Below are 25,949 nucleotides of genomic sequence, written 5' to 3' on the forward strand. Positions count from 1 at the left end.
CTTATGAACTTCCTACACAGGACTTGATTTAAAAGAGGTTCTGACAACTTTCGCCAATTTTCCCTCTGCGCGATTTGGGCTCTCGGGGGCGCCGACAGGCCCCTACCGAGGGCGCAGCGGCTGCCCACCCGACCCCTCGGGGCCGCGGGTGCCCCACCCCCGACTGCGCAGCCGAGCAGGCGGAACAAGAGGATGAGGAGGAGAAGGAGAAAAAGCGGCTGCGTGTCCCAGCCCATCTCCGTTTCCTTCCGGGTCGCAGCCCCCTCCTCCTCCCGCGTCCTGGGCCATGGGGGCGGCTGCCGGGGGGGCCGCCCACGAGGGCACCGCGGCCGCAGCGCCGCTGGAGCCCGGGCGTGGGCTGTCCCTGCCCCGGGGGTCTGGGAGCCCTGCGGCGTCACAGGACAAGCTCTTCTTAATCAAAGGTGCAGACAGCCCTCCTTTCCTCCCCTCCTCTCCTCCCCCTGCATGGGTCAGGGACGAGCAGCAGCGGGTGCGGCAGCCCCGACACCTCCCCCGGCCGTGCTGCCCTTGCCGTAGCCCGAGGTCTTGCCCCACTCTCCTGTCCCCAGGGAGAAGGGATGACCTTGGACGAGGCTTCTGGACGCAACGAGGAAGCCCCTGCAACACCGCCCGCCTTTCCCCCTGCTGTCAGTAGCGGCGGTGCCTGTAACCCCTCAGTCACCCTCCTCCGGGGGTGCCGGTAGCGAAACACGTCCGGGCGGGATGCGGGACGGGAGCAGCAGGCGCTGAGCGGAGCCGCTTCCTTCTCTCGAGGGAACTCAGCCCTGCGGGGCTGCGAGCGCCGCCGGGCGGGCGGGGGTCCGCTCCCAGCGCTGCCGGGGCTCCCTCGGGGAAGAGGCGGCTCGTGCGGGCTACAAGCACCGCTGCGGATTCCGTAGGGGAACAAGCCGGTGTCCCCGGCTGGATCCCAGCCGGGAGAACCGCGGCGAAGGCAGAGCCAGAGTCTCCTGCGGGCGGCGCAGGGCACCGGGAGTACCTGCGGCGGGCTGGCGGCGCTGTGCGGCATGATACGATATTATAATTGTATTATTATATATATATATGTGTATTTTATATATATAAAATAATATATTATATATATTATATATATATATAATTATATATATATATTTATATGCTTATCCCGGTCGCTCCGATGTCTTCTCGGGCTGCCCGCCCCTCCCGGCGGAGCAGAGATCGGAGCTCAGGCGGCCCCGGGAACATCCCGGCATCAGCTGGACAGGACTTGAGGCTGGATGGACGTAGTCCCCCGCAGATAAAAGGGTCTCGCTGAGGATGCTCATGGCGAGGCACTGCTCCCTGTTGCCACGCTCTTTGCCTACCCCTTGCAGTGCTTTTCTGCCCCTCCCAAGGAGGCCATTCGCGGCGCTACTCTTTGGGGAGAAGTTAATTTAAGACCAGTTATTAGTTCTGAAATCAGGGAAATGTCGGTTACTAGACCTGGAAATGTAAACCGCAGTAGACATGCAAAATTCGGCCAGCATGTGAGGTCTTTATGCTCCCAGGCAGAATTTCATTGACATGAGTACCAGAAACTTGTTCATCACAATAATCAGATAAATATTTTTTTTAAAGTGAGACCTAACGTAAATGTGTTTTGCTTCATAGTTCCTACTCAGACCATTTTTTAATTAACTGGTACTAGGAAAGGGAAAACAGGTTGGTTATCAATACTTGCAAAGGAAGAACATGTAATACCCTGAAATTTTTAAATTTTTATATGAATCAGGTCGGTTTTTACAGTTCACTAGGACTTTGCAAGCCTTTTTCTTAAAAGTGGCCAGATATGACTACACGTGCATTTGGTGCAAGAGCTAAAGGATTCAAGGTACCCCAAGTGACTTTGGAAACACTGAAAGAGTGGAAAAGCAAGGGATGCTTTCTGTCTTGGGAAAGCTTCTGCTAGTGTAATTTTCTTTTTTTTTTTTTTTTTTTTAATGGCATTAGAACATAAAATGAAGAAAGCTCAAGAATAAGCGTTGCTTATGTAAAGGTCTTCAGAAGTACAGGTGGATTTTCAGGTGACCATTTGAAATAACAAGTGATGCAACAAATAATTATATCTCCATTTTGGGGAAGAGTGAGGCGTAGCCATAGAACAAGTCAATTTTAATAGCCTGTCTCTCGAGTGAGAGAAATGTCAAAGTACTGTGAAAAAGCATCCTGGGATTTGAATTATTATTTTTTGTGTGTGTGTGGCTTGAAAATACATACACATGCCATTATTTTCAAAATGCTCTATTTCAAAGAAACAATTCTTTTTCTTGCTATTTTGTCATATTAAGTTAACATAAAAAATGTAGATAATAGGACCTTTCCCTTCAACATGTGCTGACAGGTCTTATTTTTCCAGGTTTTATTTTCTAAACAGTTTTTGGGGGCTTTTTAGTTCCCCTTAAGTAACAAAATATTGATTTTTATTTCTTCAACTTTTTTTTGACAGGTGGAATTTTTCTAGGTACTGTTGCTACGGCAGGAATGATAGCAGGTTTTGGCACCACGCTTGCCATGACAAAAAAGAAGAACCCAGACTGGTTCAGTAAGGTTTGTGCCTTTTGAGCTGTTTTCCAATACTGATATGCAGGAAGTAATGCATCAAATTCCTTACAGATATGGTGATATGTGTGGAGTTTGGCAAAGTTGATGGTAAGAGCACCAGACTTAATTCAAGTGAGTAGGGGTAGGATTAACTTAAATCAATTCAGAGTTGGCACTGCTAAATACTTTAGTACTTGAGAGTAGCTGAAATACATAACACACTGTTCGCTGGAATTGTTTACTGGAATCATACTAGTGCTATATAATGGAATATAATTAATGGTTTGTTTTGATTCTGTAATGTGAACACACTTCAGGCATGAGCCTGTATCACCTCAGTAATCCAGTTCACCATACAGTGCCATAGTGCTACAGTGAATCTGGAAGAAAGGTCACTGCAGTAAGGATCGGAATGAGTAGGTAGAAAGCCTGTAAGCTGTGGAATAAGTGGAATCATTTAGTCAAAATTTAAGATCTCTTCCATCCCAATGTGTAAGGTGACCGATGAGAAAGAGTAGTGGCTTGGTACTATGAGATCTGATGGCCAAAATTAATCTTGTGCAGTTACTAACAGGATCCACTTGTGTGTTCTGAAGAAAAAAATTGCTACCAGTTACACCATATTGGTATATTAATCTGAAACATGGCACATTTAATTGAAGGATATTTTTTTCCTCACTAATGCTTTGTTATTGCTGAAAGTGTCAAAACCAGGCCCTTAAAATTGATCAGTCTTGTCTCCACCAAACTCTAAAATGCAACATGTATTACACATGTTCTTAGGGAATTAAGAACTGATCAGTTATGTTTACTTTTAAAATGTTAATTCAGTAACATATCAAGTTAATTCAATGCATAGCAAGATAAAAAGGATTCTTCCATTGCATTTTATATTAGAACCTTTGTATCTGATCATCCGTTATCTCCTTTCTCTTGAGCGCTGCATTTTTTCCAGCTTGCGCTTGTTCTTGGGTGTCTGAGCTGTCCTATTACCACTGTGAAATTTACCAAGAGTGACACTGCATTGACATCCCAAGAATATATTTGCTGGAAATGGCATCAAGTGATATGTACCTTTGCCGGTTTAAAAGTAAACTAGTGGGAGAAAAGAACCCAACTCGAGATTACAAGTCAGAGTTACAATTTACTAAGAGGATTACAATAAATACAATGATAGAGAGAAAAACTGGTTTTAACCCCCAAAGACAGATATATAACCCAGCACCCTGGGACAAGAACAGAATGGTGTTTGTTAGCCCCTGTGCTGAGCACTACGTGGCCCCATAGGGGGCAATGTAAAAGGAAAGGAAACCTATTGATCAGGATGATGATTGCAGTCTCGTCACAGTCCTGTTGAAGTTCTGGTCCTCCTCTGGATCCAACGAGTGGTACCAGAAGTCCCCAAACCTCAAGATTATACATGCTTAGGTTCAGGTGGGAATGCCCAATACCTCCCCCAAGGTGGAGAGTTTCACAATGGATGATGTAACTCCATGAGTCATGGGATATTTTTGGAATCTTTGATGGTCTAAGTCCTTGCAGCTGCCTAATATCCCAGTCCAGTATGGCCCTTTAGCAGAGATGACCCCTCAGGCTGGGTGTGAAAGTGGAATGCCTCCCTAGAGGGGAGTCATTGGTGTGAAGACAAAGAAACACTCCTCTGCCTCTGGGGTTCTTTAACACCCAGCTTGTAGCCTCAGGTGTCAGTTGTGCCCTGGGCAGCTGCTGCAAACAATCCATTTATTAACAGTCCATCAGAAATGACACAGAGGGTGTAGAATACACAGTTTTGGTTATACCCACTGTCATGGTTTGAGATAGCCCCAAAATCCAATTCCCTTGCTCCATCCCCCCTCCCACATCTCAACCCAATGTGAGATGGGTTTTTCCAGACAAAACGCAGCCAGACTCAGAATGGGGGAAAGGGAATATATTACAATGACTGTACAAATAAATACTGTAACACATTATACACAAAATCACAACTATCTCTACCATGACATATAGTATTTACAATGGATCAGATCTCTTCTCCCCTCCAAATAAAAGTCCAGGAGGGAAAGAAGGACAGATCCTTTCCAGTCTCTCAGGGCAGGAATCTCTTCTAGGGCAGCAGGTCTCCTCATCTCATGCATGCAGCAGTAACTGGATTGTTGTAGCTGGATCTCTGTTCAATACACACAAGGGGGTCTCCAACCCCTTGGCCCGTCGTCTCCAAAACGAGGGTCTTTCTCTTCCGTGGACTGCGTAGCAGGGACAAGCTCGCGTCACCACGTCATACCACGAAGCTCAGGGGTCTTCGTGGCAGTCCCTTTCCTCAGGGGATTCAAATTCCCCTTTGCAGAGCTCTGTGCTCTGTCTCAAGGCTGCTAGCTTAGCAGCAGCAGCGAGGGGGGCCAAGGTCAACCCCCCCCCGCATTCCTTCTCCGTCCCGGTCCAGCTTCCCAGGACGCCTTTGAGCTTCTCAGCTCCTCTCTGCAAGTGCTGTAGCACTCCAAGGCTCTTTCAAGCAAGAGTCTATCATCTTCCTCCTTCCAGGAGGGTTTCAAGGAGTTTGGGGGTTTGGTACAGTTCCTACCCCCAGAACTCTGAAGTTCTGCTGCAGGCTCTCTCTTCTGCTGCTTCCTCCGGTTCAGTTCTTATCTGTCCTGGCTCTTATCCAGAGTCTCTGGACACTGCCGCCGCTTCTGCTCTGTCTCTGTAGCCCCCAACTGGGGCTGGGGGGCCCCAGAGGCCCCAAGGGGCTCCGAGCCCCCTTCCTCGTGGTCTCACAACATGGCAACTTCTACCAACCCAAACTACAACCCTTCTCTTCCGGTGCTTGTGATATGTTTTCATTTCTGCAGGAGCGCTCATTGGACAGAGCTCCAAAACTTCCAGGGGTTTCCACCCCTGGGGGTTACCACTTTTCAGCCTCTGGGGGAAAACAAGGTTCAAACCACTACACCACATAGTGATAAACTAGTCCTAGCCCCTGTAACTAGGACAGTTCCATTTCAGTTTTTGCTGAAAACTGTATTTGGTACTATCTGTGCAAATGAATTACAATAGTTTGCTAGCAAAAATCTCTGATTCCTAGGTCCCTCAACTTAAATACTGCAAAATGTAGAAAGATACTTTTTTGTCAAGGTACATGTAAGTGAAAGGGAAGGCTAGACTTTGAGAATGGCTTAACTGTCTGTAGAGGCTCTCCAAGGTACCAGTGAGATTTTGCAGAAGCATTCTTACTTAAATTTATAGTTAGCAACTTTTAATAATACATCATGTATAGTAACAAAAACATAACTGTGAATAACTACAGATGATTGCATCCTTCTTAGATGTTCAATGCCTAAATACTATTTTTATTCATGTTAAGGTGAGGACATAGGTTGACAGGTACTTTAAGCCAACATCAGCCAGCACTGGTGCTGAAAGAATTAATTTTACCAGCCCTTAGTTTCTTGCAATTCATTCCTGTCCCTTTAAAGACACCAATAATTGTGCTCCTGAGTTGGTGAGATTATCCTTGTTAATTCTATGGGGGTTTTTTTGTTTCTTGCATTAGTTTTAGTCTAAATGAATTTTATGATCCACTTCACTGCATGACTGCAGTGACTGTGCTGTCACAAAGTTAGGGGAAGGTTTGAAGGAGTAAAAATGGTTGCTCAGTGTTTGGGAAGAAATATGAGACCTATTCTTTCAGCATCTTTTCTGGCTTGTGCTGTTTCTTCTGTCAGTGAAATGGTGGCATGCAAGTCAGGTAGAAACAGCAACCAAATGTAATGCAGCCTGTGACAGATGTAAATAGTTTTATGGGAGAAAAAATCATAGCAATTATTAGGGGAACCTGTAGCATCACAGCATCATGGCTTCATGACTGCATTCAGACTTCCAGGAAGCAATAGTATGAGACTCTACTCTTGTAAAGTAGTATCAGTGTTACTGGCAAGAGATAAACCTGAAATTGCACCTACTGTACCTCCTCCATGGTAGTGAATTAAAGTAAATATAAGCATTTGTAGGACTGGTGCCCAAATTGACTTGAAACTGAGATTACATAATCCTGTTTAGTGATGAACCACTACAGAGATCTTCAGTTAAGAAGTTACTGGGGAGGGAGCTGTTACAATGAAATGCCCAGCTGCAGCAGCCTCCTTGTAATAAGTGTCCAGTGTTACCAGCATTTATCCAGGTGTTTAATTTACAATAGATTAGGTCATACAAAACAGTGAACACACTGAATACAATCAACTAGAACAGTTAAGCACGCTTTATTTTTAGGCACTACTTCCTTTTAGACACACTATGCACAAGTTACAGGATCGAGGCCTGTGTCTTCTCCCACTTCCTACTTTTATCTTGCAGGAGAAAAGAAAAAGAAAAAACAAACAAAACCCTCAACACAAACAAACAACCCTCCCCTCCCCAAACCAAGCAGAAAAACAAAGAAAGGAGCATATATTTGGAAAACAAATCAGCTAATTTGGCCCTGTATTTTCTCAGCCTGGTGTTTGGAAAGACTCAAGTATTGTTTAAAAGCATATCTTTTAAATTAAAGAATGTTAAAAGAAATACAGAAGCAGTAATGACAAAACAATCTGGACACAGAATAACAGGTTTGTGAATAAAACTCAGTTCTCCTAAAAATGTTCTTTTGTTGGTGACTTTTTTTTTTCCTATGCTATACTGTTGTCCTTTTAATTTTTTTTAGCATGTCATTAATTAGCTTTCTTGATGCTTTAAACAGCATATCTGATAATTATATAACAAACTGTCCTGTTTACAGAAACCCTTACCTATGTATTTAAGTACCCTGAGGAATAAGCCTGTGACTGAACCCTGTTTGACTGCTGTCAGTAAAACCAGATTGATTGTTTCCATTTACCACTATTTTTCTGGGACAATCAAGCATTTAAATACTGTTTGTGTGGGTTTTTGCCAGCAATTTTCACAGATAATGACTCCTATTTAAAGATTCTGTGTAGAGAATATTTTTGTCCATTAATTTCCCATCTTCCAAATGGGAATTTTTTTTTTTCTGCATGGTGTGATGTGTGGTTAGGCTATGGAAGCAGGAAAAATGTCAAGAATAATCATCACCATTTCAAATCTACTCAGAGCAGTCTCTACTGGAAGAGTTATAATAGTTCATTATCTGTGGTAAGGAAATAATAGGACCTGGTATTGCAATGTGACTAGAGATATTTGCTGTTTGTGTGTGTGTATGCTTACGGAGCATTGTTTTTCTTAACAGCTTCCACTTTGGGTTGTCCAAATCAGAATAAATAAGGGTCAAGATACATCCACTTGAGCCCTTTGCAGGTGTGTGTTTGTCCTTGGGTAGCTGTGCCTATAGCTAAATCCTAGGGCAAATGTTAATGCTGAGGACTGTTGGAGGATCATTTTAACATGCCAAAAATACAAAGCCAAGAGGAGAAAAACTACTGATACTATTTGACTGAGCATAGCTGTAGACACCAAATATGTCTAATTGTATCAAAGAAGAAAGAGAAGCATTTGAAAAATGTAAAAAAATTAAAGTCTTGTCAAGCAAAGAATACAAAAGATTTTTTTCCCCACCACTTTTTATAATGAATAAAAAAGTGCAGTTCTTTCACATGTTTGGAGGAAATTTTTTTGATCCTTCCACAAGTTAATTTCACTTTTCAATATTTGAGTCTATAAATGAAATAATACTTTATTGCATATAGTTGTATGTTTGCAGTCTTGTATATGCTACCTCTGAGCAATAATTAGGTTTTTACTTACTCCAAGATACCAAGTAAGTAAGTAAGTAAGACTGTTAACTTTTGTAAGGACTGTATATGCCCATCTTTAAGAGTTACCATCTGAAATCTGTGTTTCCATGTGAAGAATTGAACAGTGATCCTTTGGGAGGAAAAAAAAAAATCCTCTTAATGACAGTTACCATTATGAGCAAGAGAATTATGTCTGTCTTGACTGCTGTTGTGAGCTACAGAGATTGAACCTCTCCTATACCAATTGGGCATTGTCAGATGGGCACCGCTGTCTAACAATGAACATAAGGTGCCCCTTTGATTGATGTCAGCCAGCGTGTGGTTTATGCCTTTGGAAGCTGCAGTATGCATCTATGTTATGTGACAGGGAAAGTTTCATTGTGTTTGGGACCCCATCATGGCTGAGGGAGGCTCCATTCTTTCTGGCCTGAAGTGGCTTTTCCAAGTCAGTGTTTTGTGTTTTCAGGACACATCTCATGGCAGGATTTTATGCATCAGTATCTTAACATGAGTTTAAAACCACCTACTCTTGTTTCTGACAAAAATGAGAAGTGTAGAGACTGCAGAGCATTTTCTATGTTGCTTCTTGGTGAACTCGGCAGGGGGATGGGTTCAGTGTTGTCAGTTGCTCTTTACAAAATTTTGCTAAGCAGTTTCCAGAGCTTCTTCAGAGTTGTAGCCCCTGGAAATTAGTCCCTGGGTTACCGGTGGACCCTCTCTGTGTCCAGCTGAAAGCTCCTCATGTTCCTCCAGTTTCCTTATGTGCCATTTCAAAAGTGCAAATAACAGCGTACAGGCAAATGGTGACCCCCAACAAAAAAGTACCAAAATCAATTATGTATAATGATTATGTTCAGACGTCACTGGCATAAGGGCTTGTGACTGGCTTTGATTCAGTTTTGTATTTTGACTAGTGAGATAACTGAGTGTTAGATTCTTATGCCCACAAAACAGCTGACTTCAGCATTTGTAGGCAATTAAAATCATCCCCACGTGGCACTGGCAATCATGAAAGCTGCTCCTGGTAGGAAGGCAGCTCATCCAGCCCCTTGCTTGGCTCTTCAGGTCTGTTGGCCACGCTCGTACAACTGGCAAATCAGGAAAAAAGTCTAAATCATGGGTTAACTTTTTTAGTTCTTATTTTTTTTCCCAGTTATCGTTCACTGTCTTGATCACTTTATTTTTGGTTCTAGGGCATTACTGCCACAGCTGCATTACCAGAGAGTGGTTCGTCACTGGCCCTACGAGCCCTAGGATGGGGCTCACTCTATGCATGGTGCGGAGTTGGATTGCTGAGTTTTGCCATCTGGAAGGCTCTGGGTGTGCACAGTGTGAGTATGATCCTCTCAACTACCATATTTTAACTTGGGTAATGCATCTTGGGATGGAATCTCTATACTACTTCAGTCTAAGAGTTATACTTTCATTCACCACATTTAGAATGACTAACCAGAATGTGTGCATACAAGGAAGGTGTTCTTGGATCTGTAAAAAATGGGATGTTTTAGGAGGAGACAATTTTGGGAGAGGAACGATTTTGTCCTGCTTTGTATGTATTTGCACAGATGTCTCAGATACTTCACAAAAGAGCCAGTGTTCTAAGTTAGAGATTAAAATAGTAGCTGCAAACTTTCTATATCCTTTGCTTATTGAATTGAAGGCTGTCCCCTGAATCCTATCTTTAGAGCAATTGGTTTATTTGTGCGCGTTCTATTTTTTGCATCAGGACACTGAGGACATAAAAAAAATTGAAAGGAAACGAGCTTGCTTTCTAGAAGGGGTGAGGGGACAGAAGATTGAGTATCATGTGCAGTATAACGGTGGTCCATGACATGCCACGTCAAGGCAAAGAAACTCGGGAAGCATCTGTACATCCCAAAAGGCTACAGCTATCTTTAGTAAATTGATTGTGTTCCAATGTTTCATGATGTTGAGTGTGAACACTGAAGTTCATGTGAGCATTTTTGTTTGCCCCTAGTAATGAGCCATGACTTAAGAGTCCCCTGCAGCTATAACTTTGGCAGAGCTGTTTGCATCCTCTTTAGGACTAGGAATGAATAGACTTCCTTTATCGTACATGGCAAATTATTTGTATATTCAGCAAAGAATATATAAAGAGGGAGGAAGAAGATACTACTTCATCTCAGTATTGTTCTCATTAATATCTTTATTCAAGTTCTAATTTCTTGTCTACTCTGCTGAGGTATCCTGTAGATCACAATTTGAATTGCAGCATACAGCACTATACAGTCCTTTTTATCTTAGTTTTCAATGTTGATTCTCAGTAGGAGCCAGTAAAGGGAGGCAAAATGCCAAAAAAGCATAGCAGGACATAGGAGGCAGCTACAACACATTTTTAAACTGAAAGCCTCCACGTGAGGCTGTGGTGGAATGTCAGAGAAGGGGGAAGAAGAGTGGGAATTCTGGTTTGTACTCTCTGCATGCTGAACAACAACAGTTTACTCAGTTTATTGTCATTTGTGTCAGTCAAAAGGATTCACTTCACGCTGTACTGCTGATTCTTATTTTTTGTTCTGTCAGAGTGTTTCTGGTCCTGCTGAAGGACAGCAGAATTTGATCCTAGTCTGCAATTTATGTTATCTGTTTCTCCCTAAGCTAAATTTTTACTTCCCTGAACAGTACTAGCCTAGACCCACAGTTACTGGTTTTCCTGTAAGGCTGTTTTTCTTGAGACTGCCTGATGGGGAACACCCACATAAGCTTGATATGGCTAAGCCCCTGGACAAGTCTGAGTCTGATGGGGCTTCTGCTTACTTGAAAGCAGCGGCTCTTGTGTCAGAAGCACACTGCAGGCGTTTTAGAGAATTGTTGAGTGTTCCTAGTCAGAAAGCTGCACCTTATTATATTCTGTGTTGTGTTAGTGTTGAAAAGAGGAAACTGTATTTTAAGAGGCTCTTGCAAATGTCTGTTGTTATTGGTTTCTATTGTGGAGTGCTTATGTTTCACTATTGTGCAACGTGGGAATTGCAGATGCTGAAGGAAGTAAATTTCTGTCAAGAGGTGATTTGGAACAGCTCTCTGCTCTCCACTGACATATTTATTGCATTCACTACAGACTTCTAAATTTCCACTGCAGAAAGGAAGCACATACAGTAGTGCTATTTATTATTGCAGAATCAAAAATTAGCAATTTGTAAGTTTCCTATTTCCATGTTTCTCTTTCCTGTTTTATTATGTATCTGTTAAAATCAAAAATATATACGTTTAAAATTGCTAGAGGTTCAAAAGTAGAAGCATGTTATATTCTAACCAAAGAGGTTCATTAGCATTAAAAATATAATTATAGAATAAGTAATCTTTGATTTTTTATTGTTGTTTTCACTTTTTGCCTACTGCTTTAACACAACACTCAGGAGCAAATACTGGCTGTTGAAAGACAGTATTTATGTTCTTAAATGTCATCTTCTTGAACAGTCAAGATTAAATAAGGATTATAAGCTATCTAGTACATCATTAGTTCTGGACTCTTAAACATATGCTCATTTTAAGAAGGGCCTATTTTTACATGATGTGTTTTCCTGTTTCAGGGGGACATTCTGCATTCTGATACTTTTGAAAATTCTTAATTGCTATCATGTAAGCAGAGATAATAGATTAACAGTCAGTTACTATAATGATTTCTGAGACCACTGATGCATATGTTGTGTCTAATTATTATTAGACAGCAACAAAAAATAAATAAAGTTTTATTTTTGAGAAACTGAAGTTATCACTGAGTGACATTAAGTTTCTTTCCACATAAACTGTTCAGACCATGGAAGACACTGTAGATTTTGCACTAAGCTCAACATTTTCAATTGAACATTTTCATTTCTGTTAAACATTTTAAAAGGAGGCGCTTACAGATTCACCTGAATAAAATGTCTTGAGTCTTCAGTGCGGTTGAGTGCTGCAATTCACTGGCTCTGTAGTACATGCTAGTTCCCAATACCTGTAGAATTTCAAGTCACAATTTCAAACCTAGCATTCGATACCAAGATATGAAAGCTATCAACTTAAGGTAGACTTCAGTCTCTCAGAGTGCTGTACTCTATGTGACCTGAGGGGTGACTTCACTCATTTTGATGCCAGGAGTCTGTGTGAACTTTAAAGCTTTGGCAGCTGGACAGGGAAGAAGAGGTTCTGCCCAGCCTCTTCACCTTAACAGTAACGAGCTGCCCTTGGAACCTGCTAATTAGTGACCTGGTCCTGCTAAGCAGCAGCTTCATCTGGCAATATTGATAACATTATTGGCAGTTAATACAATCTCTTGATACTAAATGGTTTCCTTTGATATTAAATTATTAAGGACAATAACATTCTGATTGTAAGCACTGCAGGTATTTAGAAAGCTGCTTTTGTTGCATATAGGAGTATCTCAACTCCAGTGCTTTCTCAAATCCATTGCCAGTTCTGTCCCTGTGACTATCTTCATGGGATCTTAGTGAAAAAAGGACTGTCACTTGCAGAGTTTGAAGGGGAGCTCTAGGTCAAGTAATACTGAATTGTTAAGTATTTAATGCCTCAAGTCATCTGAAGGAGTAAAATACAGAAGGCAGAGTGGAAAATCAGATGTGGTGGATTGGCAAAAATCACACCACAAGGAGTAAGAGAGCAAGGAGATCTTGAAGCAGAACTGGTTTGGCCAGGAAAGCTATTGGGCAGTTCCATTCGTGGCTCAGAAGCCCGCAGCTGATGTTCATGTACACCAGGGCTTGGGCTGGCTGTACAGGAGAAGGAGAGTAGAGCTGGTCCCTGACTTTGGAGAAGTGCAGTGCAAGACGTGTTCAGTGCTTTTTGTGCTTCGAACACTGCACATGCCAGCCACGTCCCATTGTGAAACAGAGCGATGTGCAGACGGTGTCACTGAGTGCTCCTTGCGTCACCCGCCGGGAATCCCTTGAGAGCGTCCCGGCGCCCGCAGGAAGCGGTGGTGAGCGTCTCCCGCGCACTTGGGAGCGCAGAACTAAACCAGGAAGGCGCTGCTGGGCTCCATTCCCGGTTGGTTTATGGCTCGGTGTGCTCCTGCCGCCGCTCCCGGCGGTTCCCCCGGGGCGGGGCGGGGCCGGGGCGCCGCGGCTGCCCCACAGCGGCACCTCGTGGCGCCGGCCGGAACAGCCGCGCCGGCAGCGCCCGTCCTGCGCTTGACCCTGGCGCATGGAGGGGTCTGGTCGTCTGAGAACCACCCTGGCTTTTAGACAAGCAGTGGGAAACGGCGTTGCCCCTAGTTAGAGGCCGTGGTTTCGCTGGGTGTCGTTGCCAAAATGCTACGGCTTTTGGTGTTGGGGGATGTGTTTCCTATGAGCGTGGATTATTGACGGGACAGTGAGTGATTGATGAAAATATATATTACCCCAAGGTTTGGGAATGTTTAAATTATCTTGTCGTCGCTTGCAAAGTCAGAGATGAAACGACGGGAGTAAAGTGGAACAATATTTCCTTGATGAGTTATAATTGCTGTAATTAATCTGTGTCAGCAGTCGCCACTGCTCAGCAGTTCGTGTCGTGGCATGAAACTGAAGCCACAGTTCAGGATACCTTGTCCTTACACCTTCTGAGACAGCCTGTGTTTGCTGTAGAAGCAAATCGTTGCTAAGATCTCTTCCAGGCACTGGGGTGATGCACTAGCTAGGGTGATACAAAATTTTTATTTAATCTTTGTGGTTTATTGGTTCTTAAAACAGTGCTATGACAATGCGTACTTCCACCTCTTAACAGACTTTATTAAGGTGGTTCCCTGGAGCTTTACAGTCTGCTGCTTTTTATGCTAGCGTCAAAACCCAGGGGTGATAGTAAGTAACTGATCCTTATGTCTTGGTAAGGAATATAAAAGATTTTACGCTGTCGCAAGTTGGGTTGTTAATATCCCCTGACTGCAGTTGCCACTGTTTTAATCTGAGGACAGGCTGGTTAAGTAATAAACCCTACTAAATTCCACTCAGCTCTTATTCTGAAATGGAGAAGTAATGGATTGGTGAGGACTTGGTTTGAAAACGGTTTAAGTTCTGTTTTTCAGTGGTGGAAAAGAGAAGTCTTCTTTTTAAGAACCTAGAAGATGGTGGTTATCTGGTTTTATATTGTACATCTTGAAAAAAATAACCAGCTATCACTAATAGTCAGACTTTTTTAATTTGCTTGCTACAATCTGTTAGGAAAATACATTTAAATATATGTATTTGTCCACCTTTGATTATCCCTGAACATAGAAGCTCTGTCTATATTAGCAGGTATCATTGACCAGCAGCACTGGGGCAGTATAGCGTTATCAGACTGAAGACCTGACATCTACAACCATTCCAGGAATTTCAAAATTTGGACTGACACTGGCCTTGTCCCACGTCTTGAATGCCTGTTTGCAGTTGGACTATGTTATATGCACTTCTAGAAGGCTTCTCCAGTTTTGTTTTACCCTAAAGATGCCCAAGTCATGCATTTTGAGACTGTTCAGCAGTACACAAACTCATGGCCAGTAAACATGAACAACTGGGAGATTTGTTCCAAGGAGCATCCTGATCTGAACCCAAGACTCATCCAGACACACCCACAGGCTTCCTCTCTGAGGCACTTTACAACATAGAAGGACACGTGCTGTGTTAAACGCAAGCTTAATAATTGACATCTGGCTTGAAACAAAATGGCACCACCTTTTTAAGAAGTTTATTTGCTATTTAACTATTTCCACATCATGGCACTATCTTCCATGGCATTATCTTAGAAGTTTTGAGCTTGCAGCCTCAGAACCCTGTAGCTGCCCACTCCTGATGCAGTGGGATGACTGTTTTCTGATGCAAAACACAGCAGTACTGAAATAAATTCTGTAGAAAAGATTGGTTTTGGCTAATTTATAATTTCATTTTTTTTAAAGTTGAATAGTACTTGAAACATCTTATTTCAAGATTCTCTATATAAAATGTTCCGTGATGTTTTAAATTTTCAGTTAAAGGGTAAATGGTGTTTCACTCAGTAAAAAATGTTAAAAAGTAAAATACTCAAAGTTATCTTAAACCCCCTGTTGTTGCAGTTGAACTAAACGAGTATTTTCATGGAAGTTTCCAAGAATTGAACCTTTCTTATTTTATTTACCTATTCTACAAGTGTTATGATCCACTACACCTTTTTATTGCTTGGAAAAATGTTAGTTTCACATAATCACAGAAGAGTTAGGGTTGGAAGGGACCTCTGGAGATCATTTTGTCCAACCCCCTTGCCAAGACAGGGTCACCTAGAGCAGGTGACACAGTTTTCTAGGAGTTTTCTAGAATTTTCTAGAAGTTATGGTTGAATTGTAAACGCTTGTTTTTAATCAAACTTTCAGCTATAGAGTACTAGACAGATACTTAAACATACCTATGAATGTCTGGTGTTCTTTTTTCTTTTTTTTTTTAACTGTCAGTGATTATGAACCTTCTTTTAAAAACAGAACAATGCCCCCAGCCCTTGTAGACTGAAACTTACAACAATTAACAAACAAGATAAATTACACTTTAAAAGCCCTTTTGCTCTTCATGCCCTTATTAAATTGGGTTTCATTTCCTCACAAATAAAAGCATTCTTTGGCCCATAGGAAAAGGGCCCGGATGATTCATATGTAGACTTGTGAGATTCTGATTGTTGCTTCCACATCTGTTCCATGAAAAGCTGGAAAAATAATGAGAATAATTGATTAGCAATTTGTGACTAATATCGTTATAAAATATTAGTTTATCATTGTTATGGTGTCTCCTAATGAAATATCTTGTTTTTCATTGATCTTAACCTTTAAAATGTTAAGAGTCTAAAACTATTGCATGTCTGTAAAAGAGATGTCTAAAACAATTAAAGCAGTACAGAGAATATATGCTTGCCTTGGCTTTGTTGGTAAGGATATTTCCTAAGCAGGCTGCTCTTCTCTAGAGGAAATCTAACCTCTAAATCACCATTTTAAGTATAAAAAATAACATCCCCCTGCTTATTTCGAGAGATATTTGATATAATTTTGGGAAAGTATAGTCATAGGCACAGTATAAATACAAAGCAGTATTGGCTTTAAGAATGGATTAATTTAAAATAGAAGATGAGAACATGGAGACATAGTCTTCAAAAATTACTGGGTTTTGCATCTGTAAATAGTACTAAGATTTATAAATCTCAACTAAATATAGGCATATTGCAGTGGCTGAAATTCTTATGCTGTTTCATATATGGACAAATGTTGCCGTAAAAGCAGCATATCTCCTAAAATAATTGTAAGAGTCATCCTACAGTCATTACGAGATTTTTTTGTTGTTATTTGGTTTTAATTATTGTTGTATTTGTCACATAAGTATTATTAATGAAGTTTCTATTCCCTATCATGCTTATGTCTGATCGCATAACAAAAACTTATCTTCTCCTTGCTATTTCATGATCACATATTTCTATATAAATCAAATCTGCCCTTTTTTTGATGCTCTTTTATTTCCTCAATACTTATTCAAACTCAAACTCTTAGAAAGAAGAAGGAATACTAGTACAAGTTAGTATTTCCTGTTTATGCTGGATTTTTCTGTACTGCTTATATTGCCTAATTAGTTTAGTTTGGAGAAGCCTTGCCTCCACACGTATGTTCTGCGAGTATTTTATCCAAGAAGAGAAAAAAAAAAGAAACCAGTGAACTTCACTGTATACTTGATAAGGCAGACTGCTTATTCAAGGATTAAGATCATAATTTTCCTACTGGGAAGCTGCTACATGTGCTTTATAAATAGGGACAGCTGTAAGTGAGTATTTCAAGAATATGGGAAGACTGTAACGGTAGCTGTTTTGAGGAATGACTCTTTTGTGCTGTGAGAGCTGTTAGCTGCCACCAGTGTGCTAAGAAGCTAGAGAAAACAAAACCACGTTCAGCCTATGGTCCGAAATGCCTCTGTGAAGCAGTCCCACATCACCCTAAGTGGACGAGTGGGTCGATCCACTTCTTGATCACATAAAACTGTAAATTGTGCATGTACCATTAAAATCTGAATCAAAGCTTCTATGATGGGTGCCAATTATTCATGCTACGTCTTGGTCCCATGGCATCTTCTTGTACATTAAGTGTGGTGGTGTGGCCATGCTTGTCTTACCCCTCTGTAGGCAGAGACGCTAGGTGCTCTGCTTGCCTGCAGGCATCCAGCTGTCCCTGCCTGCCTCTGGGTGTCACACAGGCTCTGACAGGTTTCCGACGTGGAATTCAGCCCCAGTCAGGGTGTTGAGGCTTAGGCTTCACTGAAGAGTTTTGGGTGTGTGCTGACCCTTTTCCCAGCCTTGGATCTTGCTTGTGGATGATACATATAATGAATTCATGGACATATAGAGTAAAAGAATTACTCAGATTGCCCTTTTCAGGAACAGCCTACTTGCAGACAATTCGTGTTTTGAATGTAATTCAGAACTCTGAATTACATCACAGAAGAGTTTATAGGGTTGGGACACTCATCCTGAGATTTTGGGTCTATTAACTAGCTAGCTTTATACAATTGGATATTTAACTACTTTAAATTTAAAATTATTTCAAGATTAATTTTTCAAATTGCCCAGGGTGACTAAGGGGCAATGACTAATACACCATAATAGACTAATCATGTGGATGCCCTTTCCAGGCACCCAGATTTGAAAGTAAGATTCTGCAGAAATAAATGGCACATTCCTCAGTGATATCAAAAGTATTCTACTCTCAATTTTTCTGCACGGCATAAAAGCCTTTACTTTGACATATCATATACTACAAAAATTTAATTCCTTTACATTTTATTTCAGAAATACCAACATGGAAATGTATAAAACTTACAAGGACACTACTGTATCTCTGAATCTAAGGAAGTTACTTTCTTTTTCAGATTCCAGTTTACAAAATTACTGTCTCTGTGTATAGAAATTAAAAGCTGTCTCTCCCATTGATCATAATCGCTTTTTTTTTTTTTAATTCAAAATAATCTAGCCAAACAGTGTTGCTTTCTTTAGGCTTTTCTACTGGAATAGCATCTTCTTCCCAGTTTGGGATCTAAGTCACGTTTGCACAGAAATTAAACCGGACAACGCAGGACTAGTAAAATGTGTTTGTGATGTAGACCAACCCTCTTCCCAGTTGGGAAATGCATTCATTTATGAATAACATGTCTGCTGCACACTTGGAAAAGTAACATGAGGAAGGTATTTCATGTGTTTTATCTCTTTGTGTGACCCAATAACTGGAAAACAGGTAGCCTGACCCTTGTGACTTGACAGCTCTCAGTAGTTCACCAGTAATTTGAGACAGAATATGGAGTAGCCATGGGAGGCTACTACATATTTATAATGGTTTGGGAGCTGTGACAGCTTCATTCTAAACAGTGATGGTCCTCTCTCCCTGTAAAGTTCACTTAGGTTATTTTTGTGTTACTTTTCTTTAAAAAAGTGCAGGACATAGCAGGACACTTACATAAGATTTATAGAGATAAAATTGTGGAAAAATATGTGTTTGTTTAATGTTAGGCAGTGTAAATAACCCTCTGATTTCAAAGAGAATACTCAACACTGCATATGGTTAAGCATATGCGTAAGCCTCCATGAGACAGGGGGCCAGTAGGAGCTCTTGACTTCTCTAGATGGTTTAACAAAATTCTGCTGCTGCTTTTCTCTATGCACACCTGAAACATTGGAATCAGCAAACTGGTGGTGAACAGCATACTGTGACAGTACAGTGTAAAGTAGTTAAATTTTAGGATGTATACTGCCAGGATAGACCCTCTCAGGGACTTTTTAAATAGACCTGTAGTTCTGTGTAATCTAGGCATTCATGATGCCTTTGCCAATGAAGGGCAAGATCTAAGAATGTGAACCAGGGCTGTATTTTCCATGCTTATTTCAGAGGTCAGCAGGCACACCGGCACAGAGTGACCTGCAGTGAGTGCCCCATTTACACTGAGAAAAGGCGAATCACCTTCAGCTGACAGACTGGCTGCTCTGCTCTTCAGTGCTATAAGGGTTCAGCACTTGCTGTTTTCTACAAAAAACTTGCTACTTCTGTATGTGGCCCTTGGTAATCATTTGTTAACAAGGGCAACAGCATTCATTGTAAGGTTTGGGAAAAGGTGGCAAGAACAGTCCTCACTGGTGCTTTTAAATCGAGGGCAACCTGCTTCATCTTCGAGCCTTGTGAAATGGAAGATGGCTGCGAACAGAGGGCATGCACATACTGTATTCTGCTGCCAGTTGATATCTCAGTTTAGGGCATCTAACCTCGTTTCACTTGGAAGCTAATGTAAGCAGTTCTTACTGATTCAAGTACTAAAATAGGAAACTAATAATTCCTAGAATCTGGGTTGGCTTATTATGAATGTCAGACGTTAAAGAGAACATTTCTTCGTAAAACTTTCATTCTTGGATTCAAGTAGACTCTTTTAGCCCCTCTTCCATTCATTTTAATATGAACGGCCATGTAAGTGCTCTCAGTAATAGTGCTATCCCAATTTTTGTGTGACATTCTGTCAACGATGTACATTAAAAAGAGATTATTAAATGGATGATGCTTTTAGGTACCCATATTTTTGCCATCTGAGGCAGGATCATTAGGTTAAGATAAGAAAATAACAGTGATCTGTAGCTATTACAGATTATTTAATGCAGTAAGGTAGATGATATCCTTTTAGAAAGAAGCCTGGCAGAGGTAGAACAGTTACTGTAATTTATTTGGCAAGAAAAAACAGCATCAAGTCTTTGCAATATCTGTGACAAAAAAATAAAATTCACTTGAGTGAAATTCACTTCAGAGAGTTGCCTGCGGGAATGGAGCATGCTGGAATGTTAAGAAATCTGTTACAAATCGTTCATGTACCACTGGGTTCAGAAGCAGCAACTGAGAGAGTGGCCTGTGATACTGAAGACAGCAGAAAGAGGTAAAATACATTCAGGTTTTTGCACTTGGTTTACTACACTATTAATTGAAGACATTATCACAGTTGAACCAAGTACCCCAGTGTCAGTGTGACTGACAATAATAAAAAGGCAGCCCTTTCAGCGAATTATTTCAAAACATTCCAGTACTTAATACATAGCACATTACCTCTTGTAATTAAATTAATGCCTTCTGATTTGAGTCCACTGATGTGTGTATTGTGAAATCTGGAGGAAATACAAGAGAAGATTTCCAGGAGGGGAGGAGAGGGGAGAAGAGACCTCTTGAGTGGCAAGTCTACTAAAAAGAAAAGGCAAAGCAAGACACAGTTACTAATTGCAGCATTTCCCTCGTCAAGAAGCGTACTTGTTCCCTGAGAGTTAAAGCAGGTAAAGACAAGGTCCTAATCGTTGAACCTCAATTGTGCAATATTAATAGAACATAAGGCTGATCTGTCATCTTCGCAAGAAGCTCACCACACTGCAGGAGGACTGGATGCTGGTAAGCCCAGTTTGTTGAAAGGCTGATTTACATGTTTAGTGAACAAATTTTGCTTTCACTACAAGGATCCTCTGAAGTTGCAATGGACCTAGTATGATACTGTCAACTAAATGCAAACAAGAATAACCCCAGGGGCAGTATGAGTTACTTTGGAGGCCAAATTTAGTCCTAAATACACTATATATAAGTATTTATTTATTTATTTATTTATCTCACTACGAGAGAAGGGACAGGAGCTTTGGGATGTGATTTTCATGGTTATTTATGTGTGTGTACACTAGTTCTGTTACATCAGAGAACAGTTCTTTTTCAAATCTTTCTCCGTGGTTTTAGGCCATGTTGTAAGTGAGCTTTAGAGAAGCTCTGAGGACAGGGAAGACAGTGATTTGGATTTGGAGGTACAGTCAGGAGAGCAACAAGCACAAAGTGTGGAAATGAAGGAAGAAACTCAAAAGCTGATATTCATGGAACAGAAGAGAAAGGGGAAGATACCTTAGAGGTCCAGATCAAAGCCCCAGTGAAATATTGTACTAACTTTCATGCTAGGAGGAGAGGGAGAGCGGGAAAATACAAGTCCATGACCAGTACTAATTAAGTTGTGTAATGTATTAATACTGAGAACTCAAAAACTTGTTGAGAGAAATAATCAGTTGCAATATCTTTTAACTGGTATAGAAATGAAAACTTCTAGTAAGAGTTAGTAGCTGTGACATTTGTATTGGGAAGAAATTGGGCCTGTTTAGACATACTGTGAAGTCATGTATTAATGAGGCTCATGCCAGTCACTGCAGATAATGTCCTTCTTAAAGAGCTGACAGCCTAAAGTGTTACACTGAGAAAGAGCTGACAACCTAAAGCATTACACTGACAAGACAATGCACAGTGGTGATCAGCTTGGCAGTGTGATTTATTGAAATAGCTCACTGCCCAGGAATCACAAAGGAAGGAGATTTGTGGACAACTGTGTCTACATGGTCAAAGTTGTGAGTTGCAAACGGAAAACTATTTTTGTGCAGAGGGAGCTTGTGGAAAAGGGCAGGCAGGAGAGGAAGAGGTAAATGGTAAATGAGACTTTGAGTCTGGCATCACTTACAAAGTGGTTTTACAAAGAAGCATCAAAATCTGGGAAGACAAGGTTGAGGAAATTTCTCGGGGAGTCTTAAAAGCAAAAGAAAGATATTGAATATTTCGGATTTGGTCCACGTGTTAAGGAAAAATTGCTTTTCCAGGAAATGAGTTGCTTTTACCTGCAGAACATAAATTAGTGTTCTGAGAGGAGAAAAATCTGTCTAATATTCCTAAATCTGTAGCTGCTAGCAGTGTTTTAGTGCTTTCTAAATAAATACCTTTTTTCTTTCAGAACAGAGCTGTAGAGTTTTATTTCCCAGACAAGCTTGCTTTTTGCATTTGAGAGTTAAGGTCTGTCATGTTAGTAATTATAAGGTGAGAGTGAGGAATCACTGTTGTTTTCTGAATAGCTCCTCCACCCACCATCTTTCTGGAGGCTTTATAGAATTGATTTTAGTTTCCCTTTGATTTTTTGTGTCTTTAGTGAAGTAACAGAGGTGTCCGCTTATGAGTATGTCATTTAAATTTTACCATAAAAGAAATTTAAACTTGAGTTTAGAAACAGCCAAAAAAATCCACATTGCTCCAGATTATTAGCTGGTATAAAATGTTTTTACCAATAGAGCTACAGCATTTTACGTCAGGTTAGTATCTGACCATTCTTGTGCTACTAAATACCCAGTGAGATGAAAGAGGAGAAGACTTGAATCACTCTTTAGGAAGCAAAAAATGTTAAGTAAATTGAATACTTTCTGAACATCAGTGAGCTGGGATAACTTAATTACAGAGAACTGGAAAAAACAGCTAAGCCAATGCTCCTAAAACATTTACTACTGTAAATACTTGTATTTAATTGTCAGCAGTTGTTTAATGTAATTTGGGCTGTTTTCCCTATGTCAGCTCTGATACTGGTGTTTATTATTCTTGGAAATGTTAACTGTCTATGAGAGTTTCTCAGTTTTAAATAAGAAGCAAAAATGTTAGTTTAAGAACAATTGTGGGTGATTGCCAAGATTTTTAAAAACCAAGAACAAATAATTAATCAAAATAGCTATGTGATCAGAATGAAATATGAAACAGAGAGCAAATTAGTTTTTATTTAAGAACAAAATCAGGATAAAGCAAAAAGGATGATTTGGCTCTGAATTTTCCTTCTACTTTGTATAACATGTATTTTTATTTGATTAACAATACCCAGGCATTATTAGACAAAAACTAGAGTTCTAAAATGTTTTCATCCATCACAGTTAGCTATTGTCTTAGTAAAGGATTGGTAATTTCTTTGTAAATTGTTTCATTCTTTGTATCAGCTGTAACTTGAGTAGTTGCCTTCCAGCAGCATTTCTCTAAAGAATACTAGTTCTTTGTGAGAATTATTCATACACAAGGACTTAAACAGAAAATGGCCCAAGGGTATTTGTAAAAATACTGATGACCCATAGCACACAAAACATAGGCATATTAGAGAAGATGCCTGTGTGGCTGTTTGGAATATCTAGGTTTCCTGGAACCTCTCTGTGGGACATACTGGCTGAAACAGCATTTGGTCTACAAGAGGTCATTGCATCCAGTACTTGCATACCACATCCTGTTTTCTCTGTGTGAATGTCACAGATTCTGTAGAGCTTCCTAAAAATAGCAATCCAAAACTTCCCCTGTGCATCCTGCTGTTTGTGTAATAGGAGTTTCACTGATTTGGTTTTTCCATGCCTATTCTTTAAAAATGTAAATATACATTTTTAAATATGTAAAAATACATGTAAATACATGTAAAAATCTTAGAAGAAGGAAACTCAACAGTTTTAAGTATTATCTTCAAATAGAAGTGACTTTTATCTAAAAGAATTTTCAATTCTGGCCTTCCAGGACTGTTGAATCAGACATTGGTGATAAAATGCTTAGCATAAATATAAATTATAAATACCATATATGTTATATAGATATACTTCCTCTTTCGCATCATGTTAACAACCGTGAAAGAAAAACTTGGTCCTGTATATCATTATGAATCTTGTTTTCCTTCTCCTACTTGTTTTCCTTCCTCCTACTATATACTTTTGAATGAGACTTTGTTTTGTCACCTGTGTCTGTGTGGTGGGATAAACCTAAGCTGTCAGAGCTGACCAGTATTTATCTTTAACCCTTGTTTTAAAATCCTTGAACACCTGTATTGGATCTTTCATCCATTACAAGTGTAGAAAAAGGCACTGCAGTCAAAATATGAGCACATTCTATGGAGGTAATTTTCCTCCGAACAGAAACATTTTAAATATGTGTGTGTGTGTGTATATCTGTGTGTCTGTGTGTAGTAGTTCATGTAACAGTAGTGAATCCTTCAGGCAAGCAATCCAAATCAGTCACCCCAGTGTGGTGCTTTAGAAGGGGTAATTGTTGTGGGTCCCTTCATGGTTTTTTCACTTTACCAATTGAACCAATGTAATCAGAGGGAAAGTCTTAATTTTCTGTTATTTTAAAAGTTTTTTTACCTCTTCTTTACCTCACACAGCTTCTTTTGTTGAATAAGCCTGGGGTTTGTGGTGCAACTTTGTTTGCTTCTTATTAGCAGTTTACTGATTTTATTTTTATATCTCTTTTATAGATGAAAGAATTCCAAACTAAGATGCAATCAATCTTTCCAGCAATTCCTAAAAATAGTGAGTCCACTGTTGAATGGGAAAACTTACTTAAATCCAAGTGAAAGACTTGGAGCCATTTAGAGATGTCTCAGCAAGAACGGGAGTGGAAGTAGCAGAAGTGTACCCTCTGGAAAAGGAAGAAGATTCAGACTGAGCAAGTTACTGACTGAGTTCACTGAACCTGGGAATGCCGGTTAACATCTGGCAGCATGGGAATTAAAAAAAAACAAAACCAAACAATTTATACAGCACGTTTAAAAAACGTTTGCTATAGTTGATTTGTGAGAAAATGAACCCTCCAAGATAAGTTGGATTCAGCTTGAAGAAAGACTTTTATCAAGGCTTACAGAAAAAAATGATCTTCATTAGTAAATATGTGGACATAATCCCAGTAAACTCCTATCCCATCCTGCATTTCAAGAAGAATTTTATGACATTTCTCTAGGAAACAAAAGAACAGTACTTTCAGTGATTTGTACATGACCTATTAGTAATATAACCATCAAGTCAATTATAACATCTGTTGCTGGGCCTGAAGATAAAGCATACAGTGCACTATTCAAAAATAAAGAAGATATTTAAATTTGCAGCAGAGAAAGTATCTAAACTAAAATATTTCTCTATGTCTGAAGGTAAAGTTTAAAACACCCAATATGCAAGTAGTGACCTACTGAGCTCCTCTGCAGAGCATCAGAAGAGATCTCTTCAGAGTACACTGTTTTGTCAGCATTATACTAATTTTTTTTATTGGATCCCACAATAGTGAATCTGATCGTTTGTATGAAAGTCTCTACTATATTTGTATATCACTTGAAATAGTAAGTGAAAGAAGGTATAAAACAGTGAGACACCCAGTCTATCCTACACAAATATTTTCATCTAAGAAAGTGTATGAGCGGGGCTAGTTTTTCTGTGTGTTTCAGTCATTTCTGTGGCTCTTCTACCAGTGGAAGCCATGCGTCATTTTCCACACTGCAGTAATCTCATGAAGTGTGGGTGTAAACTAGAAAGAATAATGTCTTACTCAAATGTTGTATTTGAAGGACTGAAGATCTGTAAAAATGCAGAAATAAAAAAAGTGCTATCAGTGAACAATCCTTTGTTGCTCAATTGTCAGATTTTCTTATTAATTGCACACAGTCCAGTTAGTCAGTTGTCAGATTTAATAAAGCCTTCTTAAAACCTGTCTTTTGTGATTAAGTCTTTTATTCCTAGGAAAGAACATAAAAAAAAAGCTTTAAATGTCAGATGAATAATAGGGAAGTATGGTTTTCCTATGAAACATGACACTAAAATAGTATCTTTAAAACAATTGAAGTGTAATAGTTGACATCTTTTCCAGAGCTTGATGCTTGTAATTCAACATTAAATAAATTGTGGTGAATACTGCCATCATATACACATGAAAAATGATACTATTTTCATATTTCTGTTAGTTTTGTGAGAATGGTGATACCTGTATTGCTTACATTTAGGCATATTAATGCTGAGTTACCAAGTTTAACAAGTAGCTGTGTCATTAAAACTGGTCAAGTACTAAAGTGAACTAAATAAATGCAAATTGCCTGATGC

At 40.1% G+C, this 25,949-nt stretch overlaps 1 protein-coding gene across 1 annotated transcript; it reads left to right on the top strand.

The window, feature by feature from the left end:
- The first annotated feature begins 271 nt into the window (after positions 1 to 271).
- Positions 272 to 25,564, top strand: TMEM242 (transmembrane protein 242). The gene is made up of 4 exons (XM_027633943.1): positions 272 to 422; positions 2,465 to 2,565; positions 9,494 to 9,631; positions 24,341 to 25,564. The coding sequence occupies exons 1-4, from the start codon at positions 287 to 289 to the stop codon at positions 24,437 to 24,439; spliced, it is 474 nt and encodes a 157-aa protein (XP_027489744.1). The 5' UTR covers positions 272 to 286; the 3' UTR covers positions 24,440 to 25,564.
- Positions 25,565 to 25,949: the final 385 nt, after the last annotated feature.

This window comes from Corapipo altera, unplaced genomic scaffold (genome assembly GCF_003945725.1).
Source record: "Corapipo altera isolate COAL_440 unplaced genomic scaffold, ASM394572v1 2b, whole genome shotgun sequence".
Taxonomy (NCBI): Eukaryota; Metazoa; Chordata; class Aves; order Passeriformes; family Pipridae; genus Corapipo; species Corapipo altera.